This window comes from Falco cherrug, chromosome 12, assembly GCF_023634085.1.
Source record: "Falco cherrug isolate bFalChe1 chromosome 12, bFalChe1.pri, whole genome shotgun sequence".
In the NCBI taxonomy this organism is placed as follows: Eukaryota; Metazoa; Chordata; class Aves; order Falconiformes; family Falconidae; genus Falco; species Falco cherrug.
The window spans coordinates 19,470,729-19,496,230 of NC_073708.1; the positions used below are offsets into that span (position 1 = coordinate 19,470,729).

Below are 25,502 nucleotides of genomic sequence, written 5' to 3' on the forward strand. Positions count from 1 at the left end.
AAATAATTTCAAATATAATTGACTGGGTTTTGTTTAAATTAAAAATAATGTCTTATTTTAGTGTTTCATATGCTTAAATTGACATCCTCAAATTCAAACGTTGTTGTTGTATTTTTTCCATCAGCCAAGAAAATGGATTAACAGCAGACTTCTGACAGTTAACAATTTAAATTGTTTAACACAGATTAAGAGAATAAAAAGTATACAGAAACAAAAGCCACATTTAATAAGGTCTGATTTTTGTCGTAAGTCAAATAAACCATGAGCTGTTAATACACAGCTTAAAACTAAAATATATTCCTATTCTCTGTTGTTAAGTGTCCACCTCAGGAACAACCTTGACACAAACACAGGGAACATAAGATACTAGAATTCACCAGAATGCCTCTGACACTTGGTCAAAACCAAAAAGTTTGCAAGGATGGGGGCAGGGCGAGGGGAAAAAAAAAAAAAAAAAAAAGCAGCAGAGGAAGGGCTAACAGGCAATGAATTGAGTCTTGATGCAAGACCACATTAGGGAGCTGACACAAGGCAGAGGTAAAACTGAAGCACGGAGCTAAAGAAGGTGGATGAGGGCTCTACATCAAACAATTACTGTCAATGGAGGGAAAACCTGAGTTCGAGTGTAAGGTACAGAGCAAGAAAAGGCATCTTCACTGGTATCTTCCCAAACAATTGTAACAGTTTTATTCTCCCATGTTAAAACAAAAAAGTGTCAGGTGCCAACTATGGCCTCATTAAAAAAAGCAGACAAAAGATGAGACATGTTGTACAATGCAAGTCCACAAGAGCATAGGCAAAATTTTTCTAGATAGAGAGAGGTCTGGCTTATCTCTGTTCATGAAGAAGAAAAAAGCCTAATACCTCCCCTGCCCTATTTTTTCAGCCATTTAAAATCCAAGGACAACATTTCATGACTACATACAGTTCCATCCTTAATTCTGGTTTAGATACTAAATTTTAGAAGGTCAAAAGCCAAAAACTGATTCAACACAATCTCACAGTCTCAACTCTTTTCATTTCAATTCTCAAACTGAAATTAAAACTGAATTTAGTTACTGTCTGCCAACTGTGCATAAATGAAAGATGCAACACCCACTTCTTTAATATTCTTCAATATTTTAGCAACTCCTGACTTGGCAATAGCTGACTCAGGATACGAATATCAAACTAAAGATACACTTTGGGCATACTGAGAAAAAAAGAATGCCTCAAAACACTAGTGTTTGTTAAATCTGTTTCACTATCCTCCTTAATTTTTATCTGATGTTACTACAGATATCAACTGAGATGTTTAAGTCGTAAAACTTTGCGGCTGCAGCATATTAACGTGTTGACATCTTTATATGAAATTAAAATAAAAATAAAAATCTGACCTTGGGGTGCTATTTCTTCAGCCAGAGACAAGACTACAGCACGATGGGTAGCTTCAGAAACCCCACACAGCCCTACTGCTATTTGGCTCACAGGCTAGGCAATGAAAATACACACAGTCTATTGTGGATTCTGTTTGTCAATGTTTGTCACCTAAGGGTACTCCCTTGGATCCTAAATTATGATGCAGTTCAGACTGCAAAGACAATTAATGCTCTATCGTGTTTTCTCAAATACTGATATCATCTCTGTGGTGCTGCTTATCATTGGAATTTTTGTCTCGGTAACTCTCAGACTGAATTACCACAAACAGCAATTACACAGATTCACAGTCAAAAGCCAGATGACCATTGGTGTTCAACCTAGAAAATACTAAAATCTTTCACTGCCTTGAAGATTCTCCCTTTATTCATTTTCATGACTACAACAATTTGGTGAGGCAAGATCCTGCTAGAAAAGTTCTAACATTGAAATTGGACCACACGCAGCAGAGATAAAGAAATCCCAACTGACTATTAAAAAAGAAATACTAACTTATACATAACTTTTGAGCCATGGCTGCATGACTACAGAATAAGAAAGGTGAAGACTGCTTTCCATTAGTCAACAGATTTTTATTAAGAGACATTTAATACTTTTTGAAGACCTTGTAATATACACACCAGGAAGCAATAATTATTTGGTGTTGAAAGTAAGTTCACAGAGAAAATGTTTACAAAACAAAACACCAAAATATAATTCTGAGCTTATGACTTACAGTATACATCTCATTTTCCTTTGCAGTATCAGAACATTTTCAGCACTGAAATGAAGAATATGGAGTCTCCTCAGTGTGCTCATTTTTAAAAAGGATTTATACAATTTACCTGAGCTGTATTTCAAGTTTTTTGATTAATAAACATAAAAGACTTGAAACATGGCCAGAAAGACCAATGGATAATACAGGACCCCATTAGGAGGCACTTTACCCAGAAATACATAGGAAAACTGCTCTGCAATAGAAGCCAAAAGTTTGCAAAGTACTTTCCCAGTCCATTTAGATTTAAAAATAGATACGTAGTATTATGATACAGCAGTCACATGTGGTACATTTGATCTATTTTGAGCTAAAATTAATAAGCACTTTGAGAACGTGAAGTAAATTGATATACTAATTGCCATAAAATAAGATATAGTTTTATCTCTAAGACTTACCAATTTAAACATATGACTGACGAAAAATGAAGATACACATAATTTTAAGTTACTAGAAGCATTACTATAAGCCTATGGTAATTACAAGGAGTCACTTAACTGTATTGTTGTATGCTTAAGTCTTCTAAAAAGTTAATTGTTTAATAAATATTTGCAGTTACTTGCCAGTTTTTGGAAGAAAGGTGCTTAACAGTGCTAATTAATTTTTAAAAGCTAATAATTTTCCTAAAAGCTATACTTTCCCTAACAGAAATTGAGAAATGGTTAAAAGCAATGAGACTGTTAAGCCTGATTGCATTGCCTCTGCCTTGTTTTTCTGGACATCGCGACTGAGAAGTAAGGATTTAGACAATCATATGACTCCCAAGTTTAACAGCCCAGATTTTCAGTGCATCAAGCCCAAGTAGGAAGGTCAACAAATACTGTGGTTTGACCTCCGATAAGAGCCAGATTGTATCTACAAACAATTTTCAAACAGTTATACCATAACCTGACACATTTCTGCTATTCTTACAAAACACAGAAGGGTGGGCTTTTAATAGGGTTTTTAAGAGTACTTTTGAGTTTAGCAAAAGAACTTCCTAATAGTTCTGGTGAGCAAAGGCTTATCACCAGTACCTATTCCCTTCTCACAATCTCAAGTTTTATTCGTTAAACTTGAGGTAGTATCTACACAAATTGATAACTTCTCAAATTTTTTAATAACATTCTCCAAGTTAAGCATCAAAACATACAAGCTACAAACTCTGTCTCTGAAAAAGCTACTGTATTGCCCCTTAGCTTTACTGTACATTTGATAAATAATAAGCACAAGTTCAACTGACATTGGATAAAGTGAATTAATCCACCGCCAACCTATTGTCATACTAACTACGAACATTTATGAATAAAGACAGTAACTGACTAGTAAAATGTGCCACCTTTTTATAGGAAGATAGCTACAAATCCAACTGTATAAACAGGTACTTGTATGTAGCTTACTTCAAACAGAAAACTATGTTTTTAAAACTTTATTTCATATTTTGGTATTCAAAAGCATTAAACCCCCCCGAACTAAATTAGAATTAAAAACATCAGAATTAGCATCACTTTAGTAACCTCAGCGTGGCCCTCTTTCACATATGCTCTGTAACAACAGATCGAGTCATGTATTCATTTTTTCCACGGACTGATGTGTCCTGCAGCACAGTGTATTGAACTGCCCTGGCAGTCATTCAGGATTAGGTGTTGAAGGAAATGTTATCTGTAAGGGCTTCTTTATGCAGGATGGAAAGATCTACACAACTCTGGGAAGCAGATGATGATGATGAAGGGTACTGAATGCCATCCTCGAGGAGTGGATACCATCCCTGCTCTGTGAAAAGTTCCTTAAACTACGCTCTTTTCAGCTGCATGTACTGCTGCTTTTTTATCCCCCTACGATGAACAAATGGTATTTGGGTGCCTGTTCTACAAGAAGAAATAATTTTAACTGCCACCAAAATGTATATAAACAGCACCTGAATACTTCAGAGGATTTCATGGATTAGGTGCCCCAAGACATAAAGCCTTTATCACATCAAACAGAGCTCCCTAAATCAACAGAAACTTTTTACCTTCATCTCTCTGTGCCTTAGTTGCCTATTTGTAAAACTGGAATAAGAAAGTCTCCTCATTTAGCAGGATGTTGTAAACTTAAATTAATGCTTTCTGTAAAAAGCTCCCAAGGAAAAGACTCATGTGCAGTAAGGCAGACAGACATGCACTGAAAATAATAAAGAAAACATACATAAAACTTGCTTACTAAGTACTGTTCAGTGTCCTGAGCATTCAAAGTAGCAAGATCCTTTGAGGGTTGGGGGGAAGAAGGAACATATAGTCATGCAATTTTCTCTCTTACAACACAGGTGCAAGGGAGCTAAAATACAGTTACCCAGGTAATTTTAATTCTGCATTTCCTGCCTTTTGAAATTTGTTTTTGCAACATTACTGTATTTTTTCTTTCTCTCTCTTTTTGATTACAGAAACTTAGAGGTTTTTAAAAAAGAAACCTAAAAGCCAAGTATCACCTTGTGGCATCATCTAGGTGGCTCATCAGTAGACCCTCCCATAAACCTCAGTCACATCAGCTATGAAAGTCTCTCTCTCTCAAAAAAGTTTTCAAACAGAAGAATGGCAAATTTTGAAAATACTAGGTGGGTTTCTTTCACATTTCTCATGACAAACATTTCTATTTATCTCCTTGCTTTCTTCTCAGATTTCTTCCTAATCTTCACATTTACTTTAGCTGCACTACGGTTCTGAATGGTACCCAGTACATGTACAGTCACAGATACAGAATCTTACAATTCCCCAATTTCTAACAAACACAGGAATAATAAAAAAAAAGTTTTGGCATACCAGATTAAGAACTCTGCAATGTCAAAACTAGTAAGATTTCAAGGCTACGTGAACATTTCACTTTATAATTACAATGAGAAAGTTAGTCCAATACTGCATTGAGGAATTATTTTTTGCTCCCCAAAGTGATTAGAACAGTAAGATCATAAGTGGGGAGGAAAATACAGTTTCATTTTATTCTCTATCCATTGTATTGCTAAACTTTGGTAACATATCAAATCAAATAACTTTCACATAGAACTTCAATAGATTAAAGTGATATGTGTGTGTGTGTGTTACTGTGTAAATTCCACACTGAACTTTTAAACCATAAAGGAGACATTAAATCTTGCCCAACAGATTTAGACAGAAAGCAAGCCTAATAAAAGGTGCAACAAAAACAAAGGCGGGGTGTGTGTGTGCCAATTACATATGAAAGTAGATCAAGAATAATACATAGGAATAAGAGAAACAAGTTCAATTCCTTAATAAACCCCCTCCCCCCATGATACTGATTTTAATTTGCCCAAGCAAGGAATCTCTCAGTTGTTATCAGAGCTCTATGACCATAAAAATTCATTTTTAAGCCAACTCTTTATTCATGGACAATAAAGGTCTGACAGAGTTGGAAGAGCTGCACCAGAGTTTTTTAAAGCATACAAATTTATGTAAGAATCGCAAACTCTTTTAGCATCAAGATCACATCAGTTTTGCAAAATAAACTGATGCGCTGTGTATCTGGTAGCACGTGATCACAAACTCTGAGAAGCAGTTTCTGTAGAGAAAGCACATATCGGTATGTAACTGCCCAGGTAAGGAAACTGATAGATGAATTGAAAAATTATGGTTTAGCTTGTTGATATAAATCAGGGGTCCTTCAAACTACGGCCCGCGGGCTGGATACAGCCCCCCAGGGTCCTCAAGCCGGTCCCCGGTATTTACAGAACATCCCCCCCGCCCCCCCGGGGGTTGGGGGGGGAAACCAAGCAGCCGCAGATGACTGCCTGCCACTTCATCTGCGTGCCAGCCCCCTGTTTAAAATGTTTGAGGACCCCTGATATAAGTAATAAAACATAAACCAAAAAGCAAAGAAATATGACTAGGTAATACAGCAAGTTGATCTTCAGGACAGCACATACTACAGCTGTAAGTCAGTCAAGAAAGAAAAAAAACACCATGCTGCTCACACAAACGCACATTACTACATACTTGACCTGAGCTGGTTACCTGTTTCCATCATCCACTCACCACAAACAGAAATAGGCGAGTTGCTGCTCTCTACAGATTATCTTGATTCAGCCTTGGGTATTTATACAAAATGTATAAAAGCCTGCCTCTACAAAGAAGAGAAGAACCTGAGAAGTCCATAATAAGGCTTCTTTAGTGATGCTCAGCCATAAAACACCTTGCTACGTTTTTCCACAGGCAAGGTTCCACTGCTTACTCAAACTGTATCTGGAGCCTTCTTGCTGCATCTTTGAGTCCCCTCAGAAACACATCTTTACCAAATGATATTCAGGTACACTCCTCTTTCCTGAAATATTTCATCAGTGTGCTACCTGTTTTTTTAATTTGAAAACATTTATTTGATTGGTTTGAGTTTTGGTGTATTTTTTAAAATTTATTTACCAAGACCAGGAAAGCTGCATCTCCATCCTTTGCTTTCACTAAAAATTTATCCAACCCATAATACCAAGCTGTGATAGCAACAAGGGGCAGCAAAAGAATCATATCTCCAAAGGGCGTGAATAATCCTGTTCTTATCAGGCCAAGTAGGACACCAAAAAACACAATGAAATAATGTAATCTTTATTCTAGGCAAAGCAAATTTTAACTAGCATCTATCTAGTAGTTAAAAATACTAAAATGCAGTTTTAAATCTGAAATAGACACCAGCGTTTACTATTCAAAACATCCTGAAATATGAGGTAAAAATATCTTCTTGAAATACAAAGAGTTAAAAAGTACCCTATGACACCTTGTTTCAACAAGATGTACATGTCCTCTATTTTTAAACCTGGAAACGTCGTCTTGATTACCCGAATAGGTGCAGGATTTGAGGGGTAAAGTTCAGTAAGAATTACAATCTTGGCAACCTATGGTAATTTCTATACTAGATGCTAGAAGGCAAAAGACAAAACAGGAGACAGATACACTGTGTATAAACACCTGTTAGCAGGAAAGATACCTCCCATATTAAAAATATTTTCTTTTAGTGAAAATACTAATAGTACTTGTAATTAAAATCACCTACTGGAGAAAAACTTAACAGAAAATACTCTTCAATAAAGAAGATATTCATGTTTTTGATGTTGCTACATGTACTAAAATAGAAACAGTGAATTAAGACAGACTCTCTTAATACTCATAATTTGTTCCTAAGCTAAACTCTGTTAATTAATAAATCACTAACACTGCATCATGCAACTTAAATAAATGAAAATCTGTTGTACTTACATTGTCTAACAGAACACCAGAATATCTGATTCTATTGTAAAAAGCTTTTCAGCTTCTGAAATTGCAAATGACTTCTGAAAAATGCTTTTGTTAAAAGGCTAAACAATTCACAGAGGTAGAGGAAAAAAAATATTGTACCATACTAGCATGAACAAGTGCAACAGAAGAAAAGTAGATCCCTTACTCATTAATGAAATAATTCTAAGAATTCAACTTTGAATAGAAATGTCCAAGTTTTTTCTACCCTTAGACAGACATCCTAATTATGAAATAACTACCTCACCACCACCACGAGACTGCCAGTGATTTATGGCCTACTTACAGGGAGGTTAAATATATACCATAATCTTCTGATCAAAATTACTGCTGTTGGAATAGTAATATCATCCATACATCGAAATGAAAATGAAAAAGATTATGTAAGAGTATATTTCAAATATTTATATAAAATAAAATAAAGGGTAAGTAAAACAAAAATACGTGATTAAAAACAAACCCACAACATACTGAAAGACCCTCCCTCGAAACAAGCTTATCATTTTGGTTGCTTTGGCAAAATTGATGACTGAAATGTGAATGGAACAATAACTGGCCATCATCTCCACTCTTTTGTTCATTTACTTGAGAAATGCTAAAGTGATCTCCAATTTTCTGTAGTATCTCACATAACACTACAGAATATTAATATGTATTACAGAGTTTTAAATTATTAACGCATGAATGCTTCAAGCCGTAACTGCTGACACATTAACTACTATTTCTTCCCATTTTTCTAACTTCAGCTCAAATGTATCTTTCACCAACATGGTGTTTGTCAAAACACATTAAGATGTTTACAAACAATGATCTTACCTGAGGTATGTTTGTATTTGTTGTAATAAAACTGTTATTCTTCTTACTTTATCTAACCTGAAAAATCATGAACTAGGGTGGGGTGGAATTTCTTCTTCCCCCTAGTTCAGAGACTTTCCTTCAGTTAAGTTAATTCCATCTACACATATTGTACATGCATACTTCGGCACAAAGATGCTATAAATATTAGACTACTGTTACGACTACATTTTCGCCCTCCTAAATTGTAACAACTTGAAGGACCAGATTTGTATCTGCTTGTAGGTCATCTTTCAAAACTGTTCTAATTTTGTGTCCCTTTTTAAATACTATCACTACTGAAGATGTACTTTTTAAACAGCAACAAAGTCTGATTCTAAGCACGGCATTTTAGTACTTCACATAGCAGTCCTCTTAAGTTCAGTTCTAAATTATCCAATGCTGTGGCAATTAAGCTGTATTTAGGCCACAAAACCACACCAGTAAGAACAGACCTCTATAAAAATGCAGAACTGTTTTTGTTTGTGGTTCCAGATTGTCTCCTATCAGAGGATACTGCAGTTATTGCTGCTGCAGCAGACAAGTAATTATGATTCAGATAACCCTCCTCCAAATACACAAAGAAACAAGAACCTCCCAAACAGTAACAGATGTTGGCAGCATCTGCAATTTAATCTTTCATGAGAGAATATGCTCTGCCATATGATGAAACATGAGAAAAAAATTAATGCTACATTTTATTCAATGGTTCTTGAAGTAACCGTAAATAGGGAAATTTTCTGTTTCGTCATATTCTTGGAGAGCAAGCAAAGGCCCGATGGCCTCTTGTCAGCAAGGAGGCAAGGGTCCCGGAGAAGAGTAACTTAAAGAATTCTGTGTAACAGAGGATGATCAGACCTTTTTTCCCACCACATCAAGAAGTTAACGCTCCTTATTACCAATAAAGAAAAAATTGGCTTTTACATGTGCAAACAGGCATTTATATATTTTTTTTTCAAATTATTTTATTTTTTCAACATAACCCTAGTGTACTTCTGTATTTTGGAAGAGGAAAAGTATTTCTCATGCTATAATGCTACTGCTGCTACCTGTATCATCAGTAAATATTTAGAGACAATACTATTTATTTGTTCTCTTGCATCTTCCTTCTTCAGTATTTACTACTACTATGACTCACAGAAAACTGCCAATATTGTGTCTTACACCCATAATACTGAATATATTCTGTCTTTTGCAACTGCAACATACCTCTTCCCCAAACTCACTAAATGTCTCTCTTTTTCATGATCTAATGTACATTCAACAAGAAATCAAAACTGCTTTTCATATAACTCTCGCCCCTCTTCAGACTACCCAACCACCACCATGCCCTTTGAGAAAAATCCAACTGCTCACTACTACTCCTCATAAATGTCCCTGATCTCTATTCTCTCCTCCCCAACCTGCAGTCACTTCACTTTCTATAAACCCCTGTCAAGTGCTGCAGAAATAATAATCTCAAGACCAGCAGACTTGCTTTGCTACTCAGCTTCTCCATAACACATCATAAAATACCAGGTTGGAAGGGACCTTAAGGATCAACTGGTCCAACCAACCTTTCTTGGCAAAATCCCAGTCCAGACAAGGTGGCCCAGCACCCTGTCCAGCCCCATCTTAAGTGTTCAATGCAGCTGAATCCACCATTCCCTGGGGGGATTATTCCAATGGCAGATTGTTCTCACTGTGAGAAATTTTCTCTTCTGTTGAAGTCTGAAGGGACCGCGTGTGAAAGGTTTGCATTTATTTGCTTTTCATACTGAACATCTACTCCATTTTCCCAGGCACCGTATTTTGGGCTACTCCTCTTAACAAGACGACTGGCAACAGAACAAGTAAGTTTGTATGTATTAGTGGAAATGAATAAGTCAATTTAGTTGGTGGAGAAAATTACAATGTTCTGAATAGAACTGTGGAAAACCAGCCAACTACTATTTTCTGTTTGGGATTATTTTCACACAAAGAAATGCAAAACTACCAAAAGTTATCTTTTGAAAGAAAGGGCGGCAAGGTTTCAAACTTTATTTTCACTTTAAATGGAAAACACATCCTGCAGAAAATCAGTATCTTCACCATTAAGTGGAAAATAGAGTTCAACTGCAGAAAAGGTAAATGCAAGAGATGCCTTTATTTTTCTTGTCAAAGATCATACTATATTTGCAGTGTTTATACCTCTAGCCTTACTGTATCACTTAGGCTAGCTTTGATATCTGGGTTCTTTCACATCTCTCATTGTGCTACTGCAAAGATCTGCACGTCTCTCTTCTTCCTCCTGTTACTCTCTACTCACATGCTGTATCTAAAATGAGTGTGTATGTATTAGTCATCTTCCAGTTTTATTTGTCCTAACAAATACTTGAGTACATTCTGGAGTAATTAAAAATATGAAGAGGGAGGGTGGTGATCCTTTTAATAACTTTGTCAAAATAAATTTTGCTCTGATGGCCACAAGGGCAGTTACATTTAACAGAACTTAACCAGTACAAATACTGCTTTAGTCTCAGTAGCAAGCAAAAATAGGACAACTTTTGCTGATAGTATTTGAGAACAGCAGGGTGATACACATTGTTACAGAAGTCAGTCAGCAGCATCTCTAGTTCAAATGAAGGCTCCAAACAGCCCCTCAAATTAAAAATCATATCAGGTTAACATATCTAAAAGCTTAGATCAACACTGTGCAATTCTAGCATTTTCTCCTTCTCTTCAGTGAAATGCTTAATGTATTTTCTTCAGTCCCCAAATCCTCTTACAACGTCTCAACCTTTCTTTCACATCCCTCCTTTGTATCAATCAGTTCAACAAAAAGTGGGGCCCTATTTTAAGAGAGGTCCATGAAAATAATGGGTCAAAACAGCACAGCTGGGTGGGAGCAAGGGTTTTAACCATTCTGGTGACGCTTCAGAGCAGTCCTCAGACAGCTGTATCAGCACAGGAGGAGCAGCAAATTGTAGCTGCAAGCAGAGCAGCAGGGGTGATCAGGGTAGGAATTTTTCAAGTCAGCTTTACTGCCAAAAAAACCTGGTCATGTAACTACTCTATAAGCAGCAAGTTCAAGATAGTTTCATAATTATAGCCTCAAACCTCAAGCTGGAGACAATACAAATAGCGGTGATTTTTTTGTTTTGGGGGGTTTTTTTTGTTTGGAGGATTTTTGAGTGTTGTTGTTTTGTTTTCCAAAAAACATCACACTGCAAAAAATCAGATTCTACTCTGAAAGCACAGCTCTTACCCAGCAGAAGCTATAAAATCACTTCTAAAAGATGTCCTGAAAAAGACATTTTAAGTAATACCAACAAGTAACTGCGGCTATAACTGATTTAGAAGTTCAACCAAATCATCATACAACACCATCCAAGTTGAAAACCACACTTCTTTGGCCAGATTATGTTCTATATTCCTGCTGTCAATTACTTAGCAACTGCTTTTCTTTAATAAATGGCATCGTTTCAAGCATCTGCTCAAAAAAAGAACAAAACAAAACGCAAAAACCGCCATCAGCAAAACCCCCCAACTCTTCTGAAGAGAAGAATTTCTGTATCTGTTTAGTTCCTGAAAACATCAAGCTTCTAAAAACACACCACCCCTTCAAAAAAAAGTTTGAAGGTATACAAGTAGCACCTACAATTATCATGATAAAAAGATCAGACAAAAAGAACTGCTTTAGAACAGAAAACAATGGACTTCTTCAGTGCAATGCAAAACTGTCTTACGTCAGACTACAGGAAAACATAGGTGAGGACTGCTAGGAATACAGTTAAATGCACAAAGAAGATTAGGAGTCTAGGTAAATAAGGGACTCACTGTAACAGGTATCAAAGGAAAATGCTAAAGATGGCTGAAAGTATACGACATGCCAAGTATACATGGCATCTGTGGCAGAACCAAAATAAGGAATGTGGCTTGGAGTATCAAGCATGAAACTAGTCACTGGTGCTCTGACCTGCAATGCCACCTCTCCAGCAACAGTGTAACTCCTGGTTACAAGACTGAGGGAACTGTAACACCAGCAGAAGATTGCTGTCCCTGTGACACACACAGGCTTCCTCACATAGTATTTCAGCAGGCTTCATGACATCCAGTTCATCTTCACACCTCCTCTTGGAAAACTCAACTATGCACTCATAATTCACTTTCTCACCTTTTGCCCTGTGCAGGCAGCAGGAGACAGGATCTCCTACAGTCAGAAAAGTCAAGACGCCAGGTGGACCAGCTTGTACTCTGGGCTAAATCCAGAGCCCAACCAGGAAAAATTCAGAGATAGGCACATCCATAACTGCTGTTCAGGGGGTCCTGATTAGCTCCCTCTGGGATAAGGTGGCACACACACGTGACATGGCCCAAGTGGGCCAGATGGCAACCCCTCCTCAAGCTTTTCCAAAACCACTTCCTAAGATGTTCTTTGCTCACCTTTATATTTTCACACTTCTCCTCTAAGGCTCTATGTGATGCAGGATTGCTTCATCAACTCCACCTGGCTCTGACCAAGCTGCAACTAGAAGGAAGAAGCTTCACAGGATGATCCTGACACCTGTGGCATTTACTTCCACCTCCTCAGGCAGAGCATCTCTGGCCAGCGTTCATCAGCTCCCTCTTCCAGGACAGGAGAATGTGGACAAGACTCTGATCATACTCTGCTTAGTGCTCCCTTTGGCTCCCTATTTTTACATTTCTTGACCCACACTCCTTTTACCAGCTGTTGCCTGGTTTCTCTCCATTCTCATTTTCTGTAGTTTCTCATTCTCAAGGACAGGTATAATGTTTTGTTAGGAATAAACTGGTATCTGTCCCTAAGCAAAGTGACAATACAAACAGCAACTTGAATTGGCTGCTTAAGAAAAGCAAGAACAGGGCAAGCACAGGAAGGACACTTCTCACTTGCCATGCCACACACAATTTTACAATTTGTATCTTCTGTCTATTCCAGACAGAAGAGATGTCACTTACATAGTAATTCTTCACACGGAAATCATTCACTACCTTTTGCTATCCTTGCCCTCCTTTTCCTGTGTTTTCACCTTAGACATGTTTGTTACCTACAAATGTTACTCAACAATGAAAATGCAAGAAAATAAAACCCAGTGGTGGACACATTCATTTAACATTCAAGAATATTCTACCTTGGAGTCCAATATAAAAACCCCCTATGTTAATATGCAAATGAAATAAATTCTGCATTTAAATACTAAATGAGCAGTTGGATAATGATGTACATAGAATCAAAAGAGGAATCTTTTGGCAGAAAGCATGTCATAACAATAGACAAAACAGATTGAAACTGAACTGTTCTTAGGCATTAGCGCAATCTGTGTAAAAAAGTGAAGCTAATTTTCTTTTCATGTCAGTTTTGCATCTGATCATTAGTCCTCAAGAAATTAAAGAGAAAAAAAAATAATCTGCTAATTTTCAAAAGAACCAGCAGATGCCGTAAGAACCGTTACAAAGCACTACACACCCTGAACCTCACAAGCAATTCCACATCCCATGAAGCTGCTGTATACTTAAATTGCAAAGCTTATCTGTTCTGCAACTTGATATTCATATAGGCCATTAAATTAAGGTAAATGATCTAGCACCTTATTTCATTCTGAAGTTTACTTCACATAAGCAAGTACCACTAAAATGTAGAATTATTTTTTTTTTTTTAAGCCAATGGAAAGAAATCAACTTGACCATGGGATGCACTGTTGCAGTCTACTGCTTTAGGTTGTTTAACCAGTAATTCCCAAAGCAGAGTACCAGCGCTGGGATCTGCAGTGCAAGCACAGTCCCAGATTTCAAGGAGACACACCCCCTCCTTCTCATTGCACAAGTTTTCACAAGGACCAAAGGTACCACTGCAGTGTTACGTTTTTTTAAAAGCATCCAATATAAAACAGTCCTCAACAAATAAATGAAAACATATGTCCTTTCATCATAAGGAAACACCGTATCTTTCAAAGTAGCTTGGCATGACTTTAGCTATGTAATGCTCGCACTCTCTCACCACCTACCCTGTTTTTCAATGAGAAACCCTGATTAAAACCTCCAGGCTCTACATTAATCTATGGATCACTTAATAAAACGCTTGAATACAGGTAATTTGCATTAAAAACTTCATCTTAATGATAGAGTTTGGTGCAGTTAAATCACACTTTTTCTCCCTGTGCAAAGTAAGGCTAGATTATTATATGCTTAATTAAAATTTAAATATACAATAAACCTGTTACTGCTACCTGCTACAAGGCAAACAGAATTTCAAACTGCCTAATATCCTAGTAATCAAAACTAACCTTAATTACTATTACAATGCACCTGCTGATATATCCAAGTACGTACACCCTTAATTATATCATCTCATGAGAGGGAAGAGCAAACAGATTCTGGGCACAGGCAAAATAACAGTCTTCTCTATCTTTAAAGTTTCTATCTTCATGCCAGAAATGCAGTTTCCTTTGGTTTAATTTCCTGAACCGCGCTGCTGCCGTGGAAGTCTGTGAGTTTATAGACAAGTGCTAACAGCAAGAGAAGTAGGGTAACAAGTACATACTTGCTTAACTAGGATGAAACGAAGTTACTTATGTCCTCCGTTCAAACATCACAGTATTTTAACAAAAGAATAACAAGTTAACAAGAGGCAGAGGGACAACAAACCTAATGCTTACCTTTACAAATCACCCAACAGATTAGCTATTAATTCATCTCACAATGTGTTGAAGGAGGATTTTCTGTGCCTCGTTTTAACATCACGGGTAAGATCTCTTAGTATTTCAGTGTCACAGTATCACACAGATACCGTATCTCTCAGAAGAAACGGTCAGTGCAAGGTAGAACAGTAATTCTCTGCCTTTCCTAAGGGGAGAACTTGGTGCAAAATGCTAATCAGGCTTTCTCTGGTAGAGAACAGCTATGTCATGGAAAAGATTTTTGCTTTCTCAGAGTCTGGAAGCCCACGCAGATTGTATTTATATACCTTTATGATATTCTGAAAGATTTTCTAAAACTCTTGAAACTATGGCTCAAAAACTACAGATAGATGATTTCCCAATGTAAAGAAACACTGAAAATGGAACTGGTTGGTTAGCCTGAAGTCATAAGAATTGTGGCTTTTTAAAAAAAACACAACCCCCCAAAACCCCACCAGAAACCAAAACAAGGTGTCTCCACAATTTTACTACAGGGTAGAAAGTTAAGTAACCCCACACTAACTAATGTTAGCCTAATCCTTACTACGCGTGTACCTAGGAATATATATCAGAACTCATTATACCACAGCTAGCAAGCCCTCCATGATTATAGATGAACCTCTCTAGGTGGGGAGAAGCAGAAAATAGCTTAAGGAATGACAGTATGAATGAATGAAATAAAAGCTTTAGTATATTTCTTAGTTTGAATATCAAATTGGCAAAAAGAGAACTGAAACCAAGCACAAAATAAAAAAGTTAAACAAAAACTCTTCCAAAATATTATTGTCTTAAAGATCTGTATGATAATTGTGGAGATGGAAAGAAGCAATGTTTTACTGTATTTTTCTCTATTTTCACATAACTCTAAAGGCTTGAAAAAGCAAAGTCCAACTGCTAGGTGTTAACATCACTCACTAAAAACTTCAAGCCTTGAGGGAATTCATTGTATGAATGGAAATGGGAAATGTATGGGAAAGGAGTAGTTTGGAGTAATTAGTTTTCCAATAAATTAGCAGGGTGAGGTCTTAGGAAACTGTTGAGGTAATCTAAGAGCCCAATGCTAAGAAAAGAGGTTCCTTCTTGCCACCTCATTTCATTGCCAACAGTGCTTCCAGCACTTCCTTGGAATCTGTCTCTTGCCATCTGACACCTAAGCAAATTGATTTGGCGTGCAAAATAACTATAGATAACCCAAAGAGATAAAACCCACATGGTTTTCTGCTTATGTAAGACAACTTATCAATGGATTGGAAAAACACTAGAACTGTGACCCGTGAAGGGTCTAGGAATAAAACTGGATTTTTCAACAGTACAAACCATCAGATGGACTCAGCTGTTTCGTGAAACTACTCTTAGTGGACGTTACTCTGCTGCGATGCTGAAGAAACAGCGAGCAGGATGACAAAGAGAATGGCTCAACCAAACACCGAAGAGACTGTCATTTACTGGTGCTGATCCCGAACACCACAGGCAGGTCTCCGCCAGCATCTTCCTTTCAGCTTCCTGCATATGTCTACAAACATACCCTCAAACTGCTTTATCCCAATTCTCCCGCTACACAGACTAATAGTTTCACTTTCATCTTGTATTTCCCATCTGTCTGTATTCAACTTCTTATCCAAAACACAACATGTGGGTTTCAGGGAATAAATTGTCTGGTTTGTGTTTGCACAGACAAAATGGGGTCCTGATTAAAGACTAGCCCTCCTGAACATTAGGATAAAACAAATAAACAAAATTACACACAGGAACGTGTGTAATCCTTTCCCAAACATACCTGGGTGTGTGTGGGGGGGAGTGATTTTATCTTCTAGTTTTACAACTCCTAAGACAACACGTTTCTCACTTCACTTACCTCCTCACAGGTCCACTGTGACTTCGTCCTCTCTCCCGTTCCCCAGGAAACATTTCTATCTCACAGTGTAGAAACTGTGCACGGTAGGAAAGGACTTGTAGTACAGCCTGAAACCACAGCACCACAGCTCTCCTTTCAGCAAAGCAGTAGGTAAGGCAGCCCCTGTTTTGTGCCTGCTATCCAGTCTCACCTCTGTACCATATTCCACCTGCGCCGGTACAACTGTTAGTGCAGTTGCAGTGAACTGAATCAGGAAGCCAATCCAGGTTAACTAAAGTCCCTTCTGCTTTCCCTTTTCTGCAGGGTTATTTTTAACCTAGATCAATTTCAAATTCAGTTCACCTTGTTGTCTCATAAATAGTTGCTCCAGCACACTTGAGGGCACAGAGGCAGGAAAAACGTGGTAGGGGACAGAAAAACAGCACTGCAACTGAAATAAATGCTTATGAAATAACACCTTGCACCTGTAACAAAGACAAGATTGTGAGCAGCACTGCAGGGCAGGCTCTGCCAAGTTCTAGCCCTATGTTTCATAGTTTTTAAGAAAAATCCCCACCCATTCAAGCTTTCTAACACTGACAATTCTGCAAGCGTAAATAACCAGAAGCATCGACTGAAAAAAATACACTCTACTTGGATCTGATTCGGAACCCACCTGCTGTGTAGCAGAGACAATATTCTTTATTAAACTAACTGCTGTAGTTTAAAAAAAAAAAAAAAAAGTTCCTGGGCAAACAAGTCCTTCCTGCCGTCTGTGGTAAGGATGCAGGCAAAATACACAAAATCTGACAGCCATCTGAAGGCCTTTTCACAGCTTTCTCCAAAGAAGAGATGTGTCAGTTTTGGAAGAATTAACTAACTGGAGAAGACTCCCTGGCAGCCTGATGTGTGGCATGGAGCACAGCCCTCAGCCAGGCAGGGCAGCCCATGACACTAACATGCAGCATTGTGTCCTTACAGTTTTTCCACTTACTTCCCTGTCCACATTCTGCTCCCTGTACCAATGAGACTGTTAACTTCCGCAGCACAGACATAGCCTTAATTACAATAAGGAATAATGTGACTGTTGCCAAAAATATCAGAAATCTGAGTATTTTTCAAGATATTACATTTGGTTGTGTCGTTTCTACAAATGTGGTTACATGGGTAAATGAGTGAACACTAAAGAAAACCAGTAACAAGGGGAATGTCAAGTAATTTGAAATATTCTGCCTTCAAAGCAGTCTGAGGCTGTAATAAAGGCCTAACTACAAAGCTAAATACACAAATTATCACTTGGAGGCCTTCTGACCTTTTGTTATGGTACCATGTGGCTATCATTTACTGATAGCCCCTCTCTTTGCCAGTCCAAGCTGTCAATAAGCATTTTGTTTTTAATTAAAGCAGAATTTTCAAACGGTGCATACTGGTAGTCTTATATTGGTGATCACAGCAAAGGAATTTTTAGGTGTTTCTTCAGCAAGTAATTAAATCCTACTTCTGATTTTCAGATGGAGTTCCTTATTGCTGAAACCTAATAGATCAATAGTGAGACAATACAAGCCCAAAAATGCAAGAAAAGAAGCTTTAAATACATTGTTTGGAGATGTAATCCATACAGTCCATTCCAGCATCACTGGAATACATATTGTTAATTACTGTTTATACAATACATATTATAGCTGACGTTCGAAAATGTGCAAGCGAGGCTCCAAAGGCTATCCATTTCAAAAATCAGAGAGCATAAACACAATGACCAAAAGACAACAGTCATTGAACAAAACTACACTCAGATCAAAAGCACTGAAACAAGGGTCTCTGGAAAAGTGACAGGGAATCAGCAAGTTTGGAACAGCAATGGACACAGAACTTTTCACCTCTACTTCACTGATTTTAATCTAATAAAGGTCAGTGGTGACAGAGCTCTACCTCCAGTCTTTACAAGAAAAACTTGTAGTGTCTTTTGGTCCTTAATGAGCAAATACAGCAGAACGACCCAGCACTGAATACACATGACAAAGATTTTTTTTTTGTAAAAAAATTGCAGTTCTAAGAAATGTCCCCTGAGGACGTTAAAATCTACTAGCAAAGGAAAATGAAGGCGGCTGCATCTTCCCATCAAGCACATTTCAAAGGAGCACTACTTACAGAATAATTATAAGAGTTAAAAAGGGAAGAAATGACTATAATAGGAACTCTGTCATACTGAAGATACTGTAGTGGGAACACTTTGAAGAGGAGTGAATGAACATAGAACTCACATGCAGAATACACATCACACATGCTGTACTTGGCTATTTAAAGACCACAGAAGTCAAAGTTAGTAAAGTCCCGTTAGATTAATAAATTCCTCATGCACTGGAAGCTGGCGATCTGGCTACCAGGTAAGAAGATAGGTATATAGAATTGTGTTTTGGAAATCATGTATGGTTTAATTTTAAACATACATTTTAAGAGCAACTTATACCACATATCGGCACAGAAAAAGCAGTAAGGACCACCTGAATCCTGGCTAACACAACTCAGAAGCAAAGCCCATGTGGTTTCAACACCTATTGGAAGAAGAGAAAGCATACAGATCTTCCAGTCACAAAGAGTGTATTCTAATCACCTAGTCTCTCATACAGTTTGATAATTAGAAAATAACAGACAATATCACAGCTAGGTATTCTTGAATCTAGTGGTGGTGGTGAGGGGGAACAAACAAACAAAACACCAAGCGAGGTTACTATTAATTTCTAAAGAAACTTCTTGCTGTCATGTATGACATCACCTTGCAGATCTAAAGTGGCAAATAATTCAAAGCCATACAGAGTAATTACTTAAAATCTGTGTTATCAAGTTATATGAAGAACAAGAAAATATAAAACTTTCTGCAAAGTTTATAATTTGCAAGGCTGACATTCATTCCAGTTTAGAAAATAGTTCTAGTAAAGTTGAAACATTCCTGTTTCATGTAAAATCACTAATGATCTTGAAAGTAACAGATGCACTTACTGGATTAAAAAAAATACCACTGTGACCTTTTTTGAACTCAGAGATGTGTTGTAGTTATGCTTCTTCTATGTTATGTGCTACTTTAACAAATGATTCCAAGACGATGAATATTAATAAAGCTAACATTTTCCTACATTAATTGCAGCAACTTAAGGTAAACTCCTTGTGGCCTTTTTTTTTTTAAATGTAATTTATCACTTACTGACATTTTTAATTCACAGATTGCAAAAGCAGTTCTCTCAATTACTGTAAATAGAACAGCCGCAAAAAAACCAAACCAACCCAAACAATTCAGTGAATAACTAAAAGAGTATTAGGATGAGGGATCAAACCTAGAGACACTTTTAAGACAACTGACAATTGTGTCTCTTCTGATCTCAAACGAAAAATACTTGTATTATTAAAGACCTTCAGAATTTGTTGGCTTGCTGTGCCCTGTGGAAAACCATGAATCCATTTAAAACAGGTACAGAGTTTAAAACGGGTACCCTTAAGCTTCTCTTTACTAAGGGATCACTTTTAATTTTGATCCTCCAAATCAAAATTCACCGCATATTAGGAGAACCTGGAACAGAAGGGCATAGAAAGAAAACCCTAACGGACTACACCAAAGCCTTCCATCTTCTGTATATACATACATGTATCTTCTCCTCCCTGCTATGTAAGCCTGATTCACCATTTTGGTGTCTAAGCTTAAGAAACTTAACCAGCATTCAGATTTCATTCACCTGCAACTTCTGCCTAGGAATACTCTGAAACATTTGCTCCGTTCTACCACTAGTGTTGACATCCAACTGGTTTTATTCCTCTTCACAGCCTGAGTGAATCAACAAGTACTGAAGATATTTGAATATACCTGGAAAGCTAAAATAAACAAGAATATAAGGGCCACAGTTAGGTGAAGAGCATTTACTGTGCTGACCACAGATAGTGAAAGAGGTCTCAAATTACACTTCATGAACTTGTAAGCACAGCTATTCAGTGGAAGCTGTGTTACCCTTCATTGTTCTTTCAGGGACCTTAGCATGTCCTTGATCCACACAATGCCATATGCTCCATACATGGATCAAGGGCATAACATCACCTTTACAAGTCAAACCTGGATGTTTTTCTGTTACCACTTCAAACAACTTCTTTTTCAGTGTCCTAAAGTTTGGAATATGTGCTACTAAGAACACAACACACAAACAGGAAAACTGGCTCAACAACTTGAATATGTATTCAGAAAATTAAAGCTCCACCACATTTCATGTTTCTTTAGTTTTTCATTGCCATGTGTCGTATGATTAGATTATGCATCAACTTTCACTGCCAATAAACCAAATATTGCTTCTAATAATTTATTACGTGTATAGTATTCATACACTATTGATCCTCCACAGTAAGCAAATCCTGGTCTTTCCCAGCAGTATGTCAATGCTGATCAATTTCTTCTCCTAAGTTACAGAAGCTGTAGTCTTTACAGAGCTTTTTGCTGCTAAATACACTAATTGAACATCTGAGCTTGATATCTCTAGCAGCACCTCATTTTTAAACTCTAACAAAGGGAGAGAGAGGAGTTCTGAAGCAAACTCCATCTGCAACTTAAAAATCACTATTTGGTAATAAGAGAAAAGAATTAATTAAAATAGAAGTAAACAACTGTGTGGTGTAGTGTTATTTAACTGCACAGACTAACAGCAATACAGCTACTATGAAATACAAAATGCGGTGTTTTGTCATCTGAAGTACTTCAAACAATGCACACACACTCTCTCTCCCTCCACACATATCTTGACAGGTAGGCTAAAATACTTCCTATCAAAAATGAATGCACTCAGCTAAATAAATAAAAATAAAAAACACTAAACAATAATGGTCAAACACTCGTAAAACATTTGGACTGTGAATTCTACAATAACAAGAAAGGACTCAAGAACTGAAAGGCAAAACCACAGAAGAACTGGGTAGATGAAGCAGAGCCCCTGGTCCCACAGCTGGAGACACCCATGCAGATCCCCAGGCAGCCAGAGGAATGCTGTGCAGGCTGGCACCGGCCTCTTCAAATTGGGTTACCCGGTTCTACCCCAGAACTCAGTAGTAAGCACACAAAAAGTAAACAAACTGAAAAAAAAAAAACCAAACCACCCAACCCAAACAAGTAGTAACTTCAACATTTAAACTTTTTTTCCATCTTAATAACGCCCAAGGAATTTCCAGTAACAAAAAATATTGTTCTAGGAACACTTGTGCTTGCACAACTGGCTGCCCTCTGCATCTGTGTTTTCTCTTACCCGTCACAAACATACCCAAAGTTTTCCACCAGAAGCGAAGCAAGGAAGTTAACTTAGTAAAAATAAAGTACGGTGTGTTTTTTCCCCCAACAATTGAACCCTATCTGAAGTTTATGCCGAAACACTTCAGACAGGAAAGAAAAACAACCCGCCAGCCAAAAGCACCCCGCGACGGCAAGTTCAGATCAATGCTTTTGTCTTCCATTTTACCCAGGGATCGGGAGAGCAACGTTTGTACCAAGCGCTCTCCCGGGGCGCTCCCCGGCGATGCACACACGCCGCGGGGCCGGGGCAGCGGGCAGGGCCGCCGGGGTCACGGCACAGCGCAGGCTTCGGAGTTCCTGACCTACATTCCCCGCAGCGGGATGAAACCCTCCCGCCGCAGACCGAACGCGGCGCGGCGGCCGGCCTCCCCCGCCGGCAAGGGTGTGTTCAGGGGTGGGGATAGCGAGCCGGCCGGGGCGAGGATGGAGGCTGGCGGAGGCGCTGACACCTGCCCGCCGCCGCCACCCCGGCCCCGCCGGCGGCTCCTCCTTGCCCGGGGACGGACACCTGCTGCGGGACAGCCGGCCGCTCGGCCCAGCGGCGGCCTCGGCCCGCCGGCCGCCGGCGGATTTAACCCGCCCATTTGCGAGGCGCTGCAGCCCGAGGCGGCCGGGCGGGCCGCGCTCCCCGCCGCCAGGAGCAGGCCGCGCCGAGCCAGGGGCCGGCGGGCGGCCGGGCCTGCGCGGGGCTGGGGGCTCGGCGCCTCGGCCGCTAGGCCGCGGGGCCTGCGGCGGCGGCGCGGGGCGGGCGCGCCAGGCCCGGCCCGCCGGCCCCTCCTCGGGGAGCGGTGCCAGGCGACGGGCGGAGGCGACGAATCCCCCCCTCACTCACCGCTCTCGATCTCGTTGCCCTTCTTGGCGGTGGCTGCGTTCCCCATGGCCGGGCCGGGGCGGCGCGGGGCCGGGGGCGGGAAGGATGCCGGGCGGCTGCGGCGGGCGGGGGCAGGGCTCGGCTGGCGGGGCGGCGCGGCCCGCGGGCGCGGCGGCGGCGGCTGGCTCCCCTCGCCCCACGCTGGGTCTCTGTGTCTCCGGCCGCCGCGGAGGAGGAGGCGAGCGCTCTGCCCCCCTCCCCCACCCCGACACACGGCGGAAATGACGGCCGGGGCGGCGCCTCCTCCCTCGCTACGCCGCCCGCCGGGGGCGCGCGGGGCGCGGGACGCCGCCGTCCACGGCCCCGGCCGCTGCCGCCGCCTCAGGAGGGGGGGCGCCGCCCCGGCCGCCCGGCCCAGGGGAGGGGGCTGAGGGGGCCCGGGCCGGCGGCGGGCCGCAGCGGCTGGCGGAGGGCAGGGGCGGGCGGGCTGCCCCCGGGGCCGCCGCCGTGGCGGGGGCGCGGCCGCCTACCCCGCGCCCCCCGGCCGGCGCCCGGCCCCACGGGGCGGTGGTGTGGGAGCGCCCCCGCCGCCGCTGTCACGGGCCGTCCCGCCCGCGGGCTGAGGCGGGGGCGAGCCGTGCCGTGCCCAAGGTGACCCCGGGCGGCCGAGCGCACCCGGCCCTGCGGCTGCGCCCGCCGGGGACCCGGCCGCCTCCCGCTGCGCGTCGCCGGCGGCCCGGGGACACCCCCCGCGGGGCGCCCACCGCCGGGCCCGCGGCCGCCGACCCCCCGCGCCGCCCTGGTCTGCGCCCCGGCGGCGGACGCCAGGGAGCCGGCGCTTGCCGCCTGCTCACAAACTGTTGTTGCATGGCTAACAGACTCCAGAAAAAACACAGAAAGCCAGCGAGCTGCCAGGAAAGATTTTTTTTCTTTTCCTCCCCCCTTTTTTTGCTGCCACTCATGTCATAAATAGCTACCGCTACGCGTTTTCGAACGGTATTGTGACTTCCAAGCTGATGATAGCTCTCTTTGAATATATATATTTACCATGCAACACGCTTCGAGTGTTTTAGCTCTGGAAGGAAATGCTTATCAAAAGGAAGGCGCTATTTTTTGTGCTTTCACGTGGGGAGCGCGGAGAGCAGGCGCGGTAAGCCTGGGGATCACAGACTGTACACATTTTGCCAGGACAACTGATGCGATACCCAGCCCCTTCTGGAAGCGCTCTCCCCCAGGGCTGCGGCATGCATCCATCGCCCTGGTGGCAGCCGTCCTGGCTACCATCTTTCACAGGGGCTACCAGAATCCCCTCCTGACCCCCCGGGCCACCTGCCGGCCCAGCACCCGCCCTCACGGCCTAATGCTGACTCCGTAAGGCAGGGTTTTATGCACAAACGCTAATGCGTCCTAAAGCTGATACCTCTGGGAAATTTCCTATCTCCTGAGACCGTGCAGTGGAATGCATCGCAGGTGAGCGCCAGGCACTTCTAGCCAGCGTGTGGCTTTACTCTGTCAGTGGTACAAGCTGCCCGGATTATCCAGCTAGACAGTTTTGGGAACAGTTGGCTGAATTATCTTGATGTTCTGTAGGCTGAACTTCTATCAATGAACACTTAAGGGACTTTCTCTTGATTGCCACGTTTTCACTTGCATCACCCTGATCTGGGTGATACTGCTTGCTTCAGAGGAGTACCTGTGTTTTTATGATTAAAGAACCAAACTCTGGGGAAGCCAGGTCTGTGTTGCTTTGAAGATCAGAAACATAGACATAGTGAGGAAATAACCTGCAAACCACTGGGGACGGTGAAGCTGCTACTGCTGAAGAGGGTTGTCTTGTTTTGCCAAAGTTGAAGTCTCTGCATCTTTACGCACTTACCCAGAGGTTCAGTGAGTTACCAGTATTTCACTCTGCCAGGGAAGGGCACGTAGATTGCAACGGCCGGATCTGCACCAGGAGGAGAGGTTAAGCTTGAGAAAAGAAGAGGGTATCTCTGCCATCAACCATCTCGATCACTCAGACAATGACAAAATAATGAAATCTGAGGTGCTGTAGTATTTAAATAAACATCTGAAGACACTACCAGAGATAGGTAAAAAAGTTACCCCAGTTTTGAACATTTTCCCTGCTCCAGCCATCATAATTTTCATTTTGGCCGAACTGAATCTGAGTCAGCTGATTTTCATCCAGGTGCTGACAGGCATTTTGATATCCTTGAGAAGACAGCAGCAGCATCCCTAACAAACGAGATATGCTGCGGCATCTTTAGCATATTATTGGCATTACAGCTCATCCCTTCACTAGCAAATTGTGCTGCATAGGCTTCATATGTGAGGATCCACCAAGGTCCAATAGCCATTACTGCCCTTTGGGATTTGGCGGACCAGAATCAGCTGGTTGTTGCACATACTCCAGCAAAATCCTATATATACACTCACAGCACCGCATATATATGTGCAGCAATGCATGACACTAGTTCTCAAAATAAGCACATGCAGCACATGCAGCACTGATGGACTTGCATAAATGCTTATACCCAAACACTCTCATAATCAAAAACATAACAAATACAAGTCAACAGTGCTGTAAAACATTAAATGAACCGCTCTCATGATCCTGGAATTACATGTCTA

The 25,502-nt window shown here is 40.7% G+C and overlaps 1 protein-coding gene across 1 annotated transcript in view; it reads right to left on the reverse strand.

Moving 5' to 3' along the window:
• PRKACB (protein kinase cAMP-activated catalytic subunit beta) overlaps window positions 1-23,140 on the reverse strand; it is a 75,059-nt gene extending 51,919 nt beyond the window's left edge. Inside the window, exon 1 of the mRNA XM_055724570.1 lies at window positions 22,893-23,140. Coding sequence (XP_055580545.1) covers window positions 22,893-22,938 — 46 coding nt within the window. The 5' untranslated portion in view covers window positions 22,939-23,140. The remainder of the gene's footprint in view (window positions 1-22,892) is intronic.
• Between the last annotated feature and the right edge of the window lie 2,362 nt (window positions 23,141-25,502).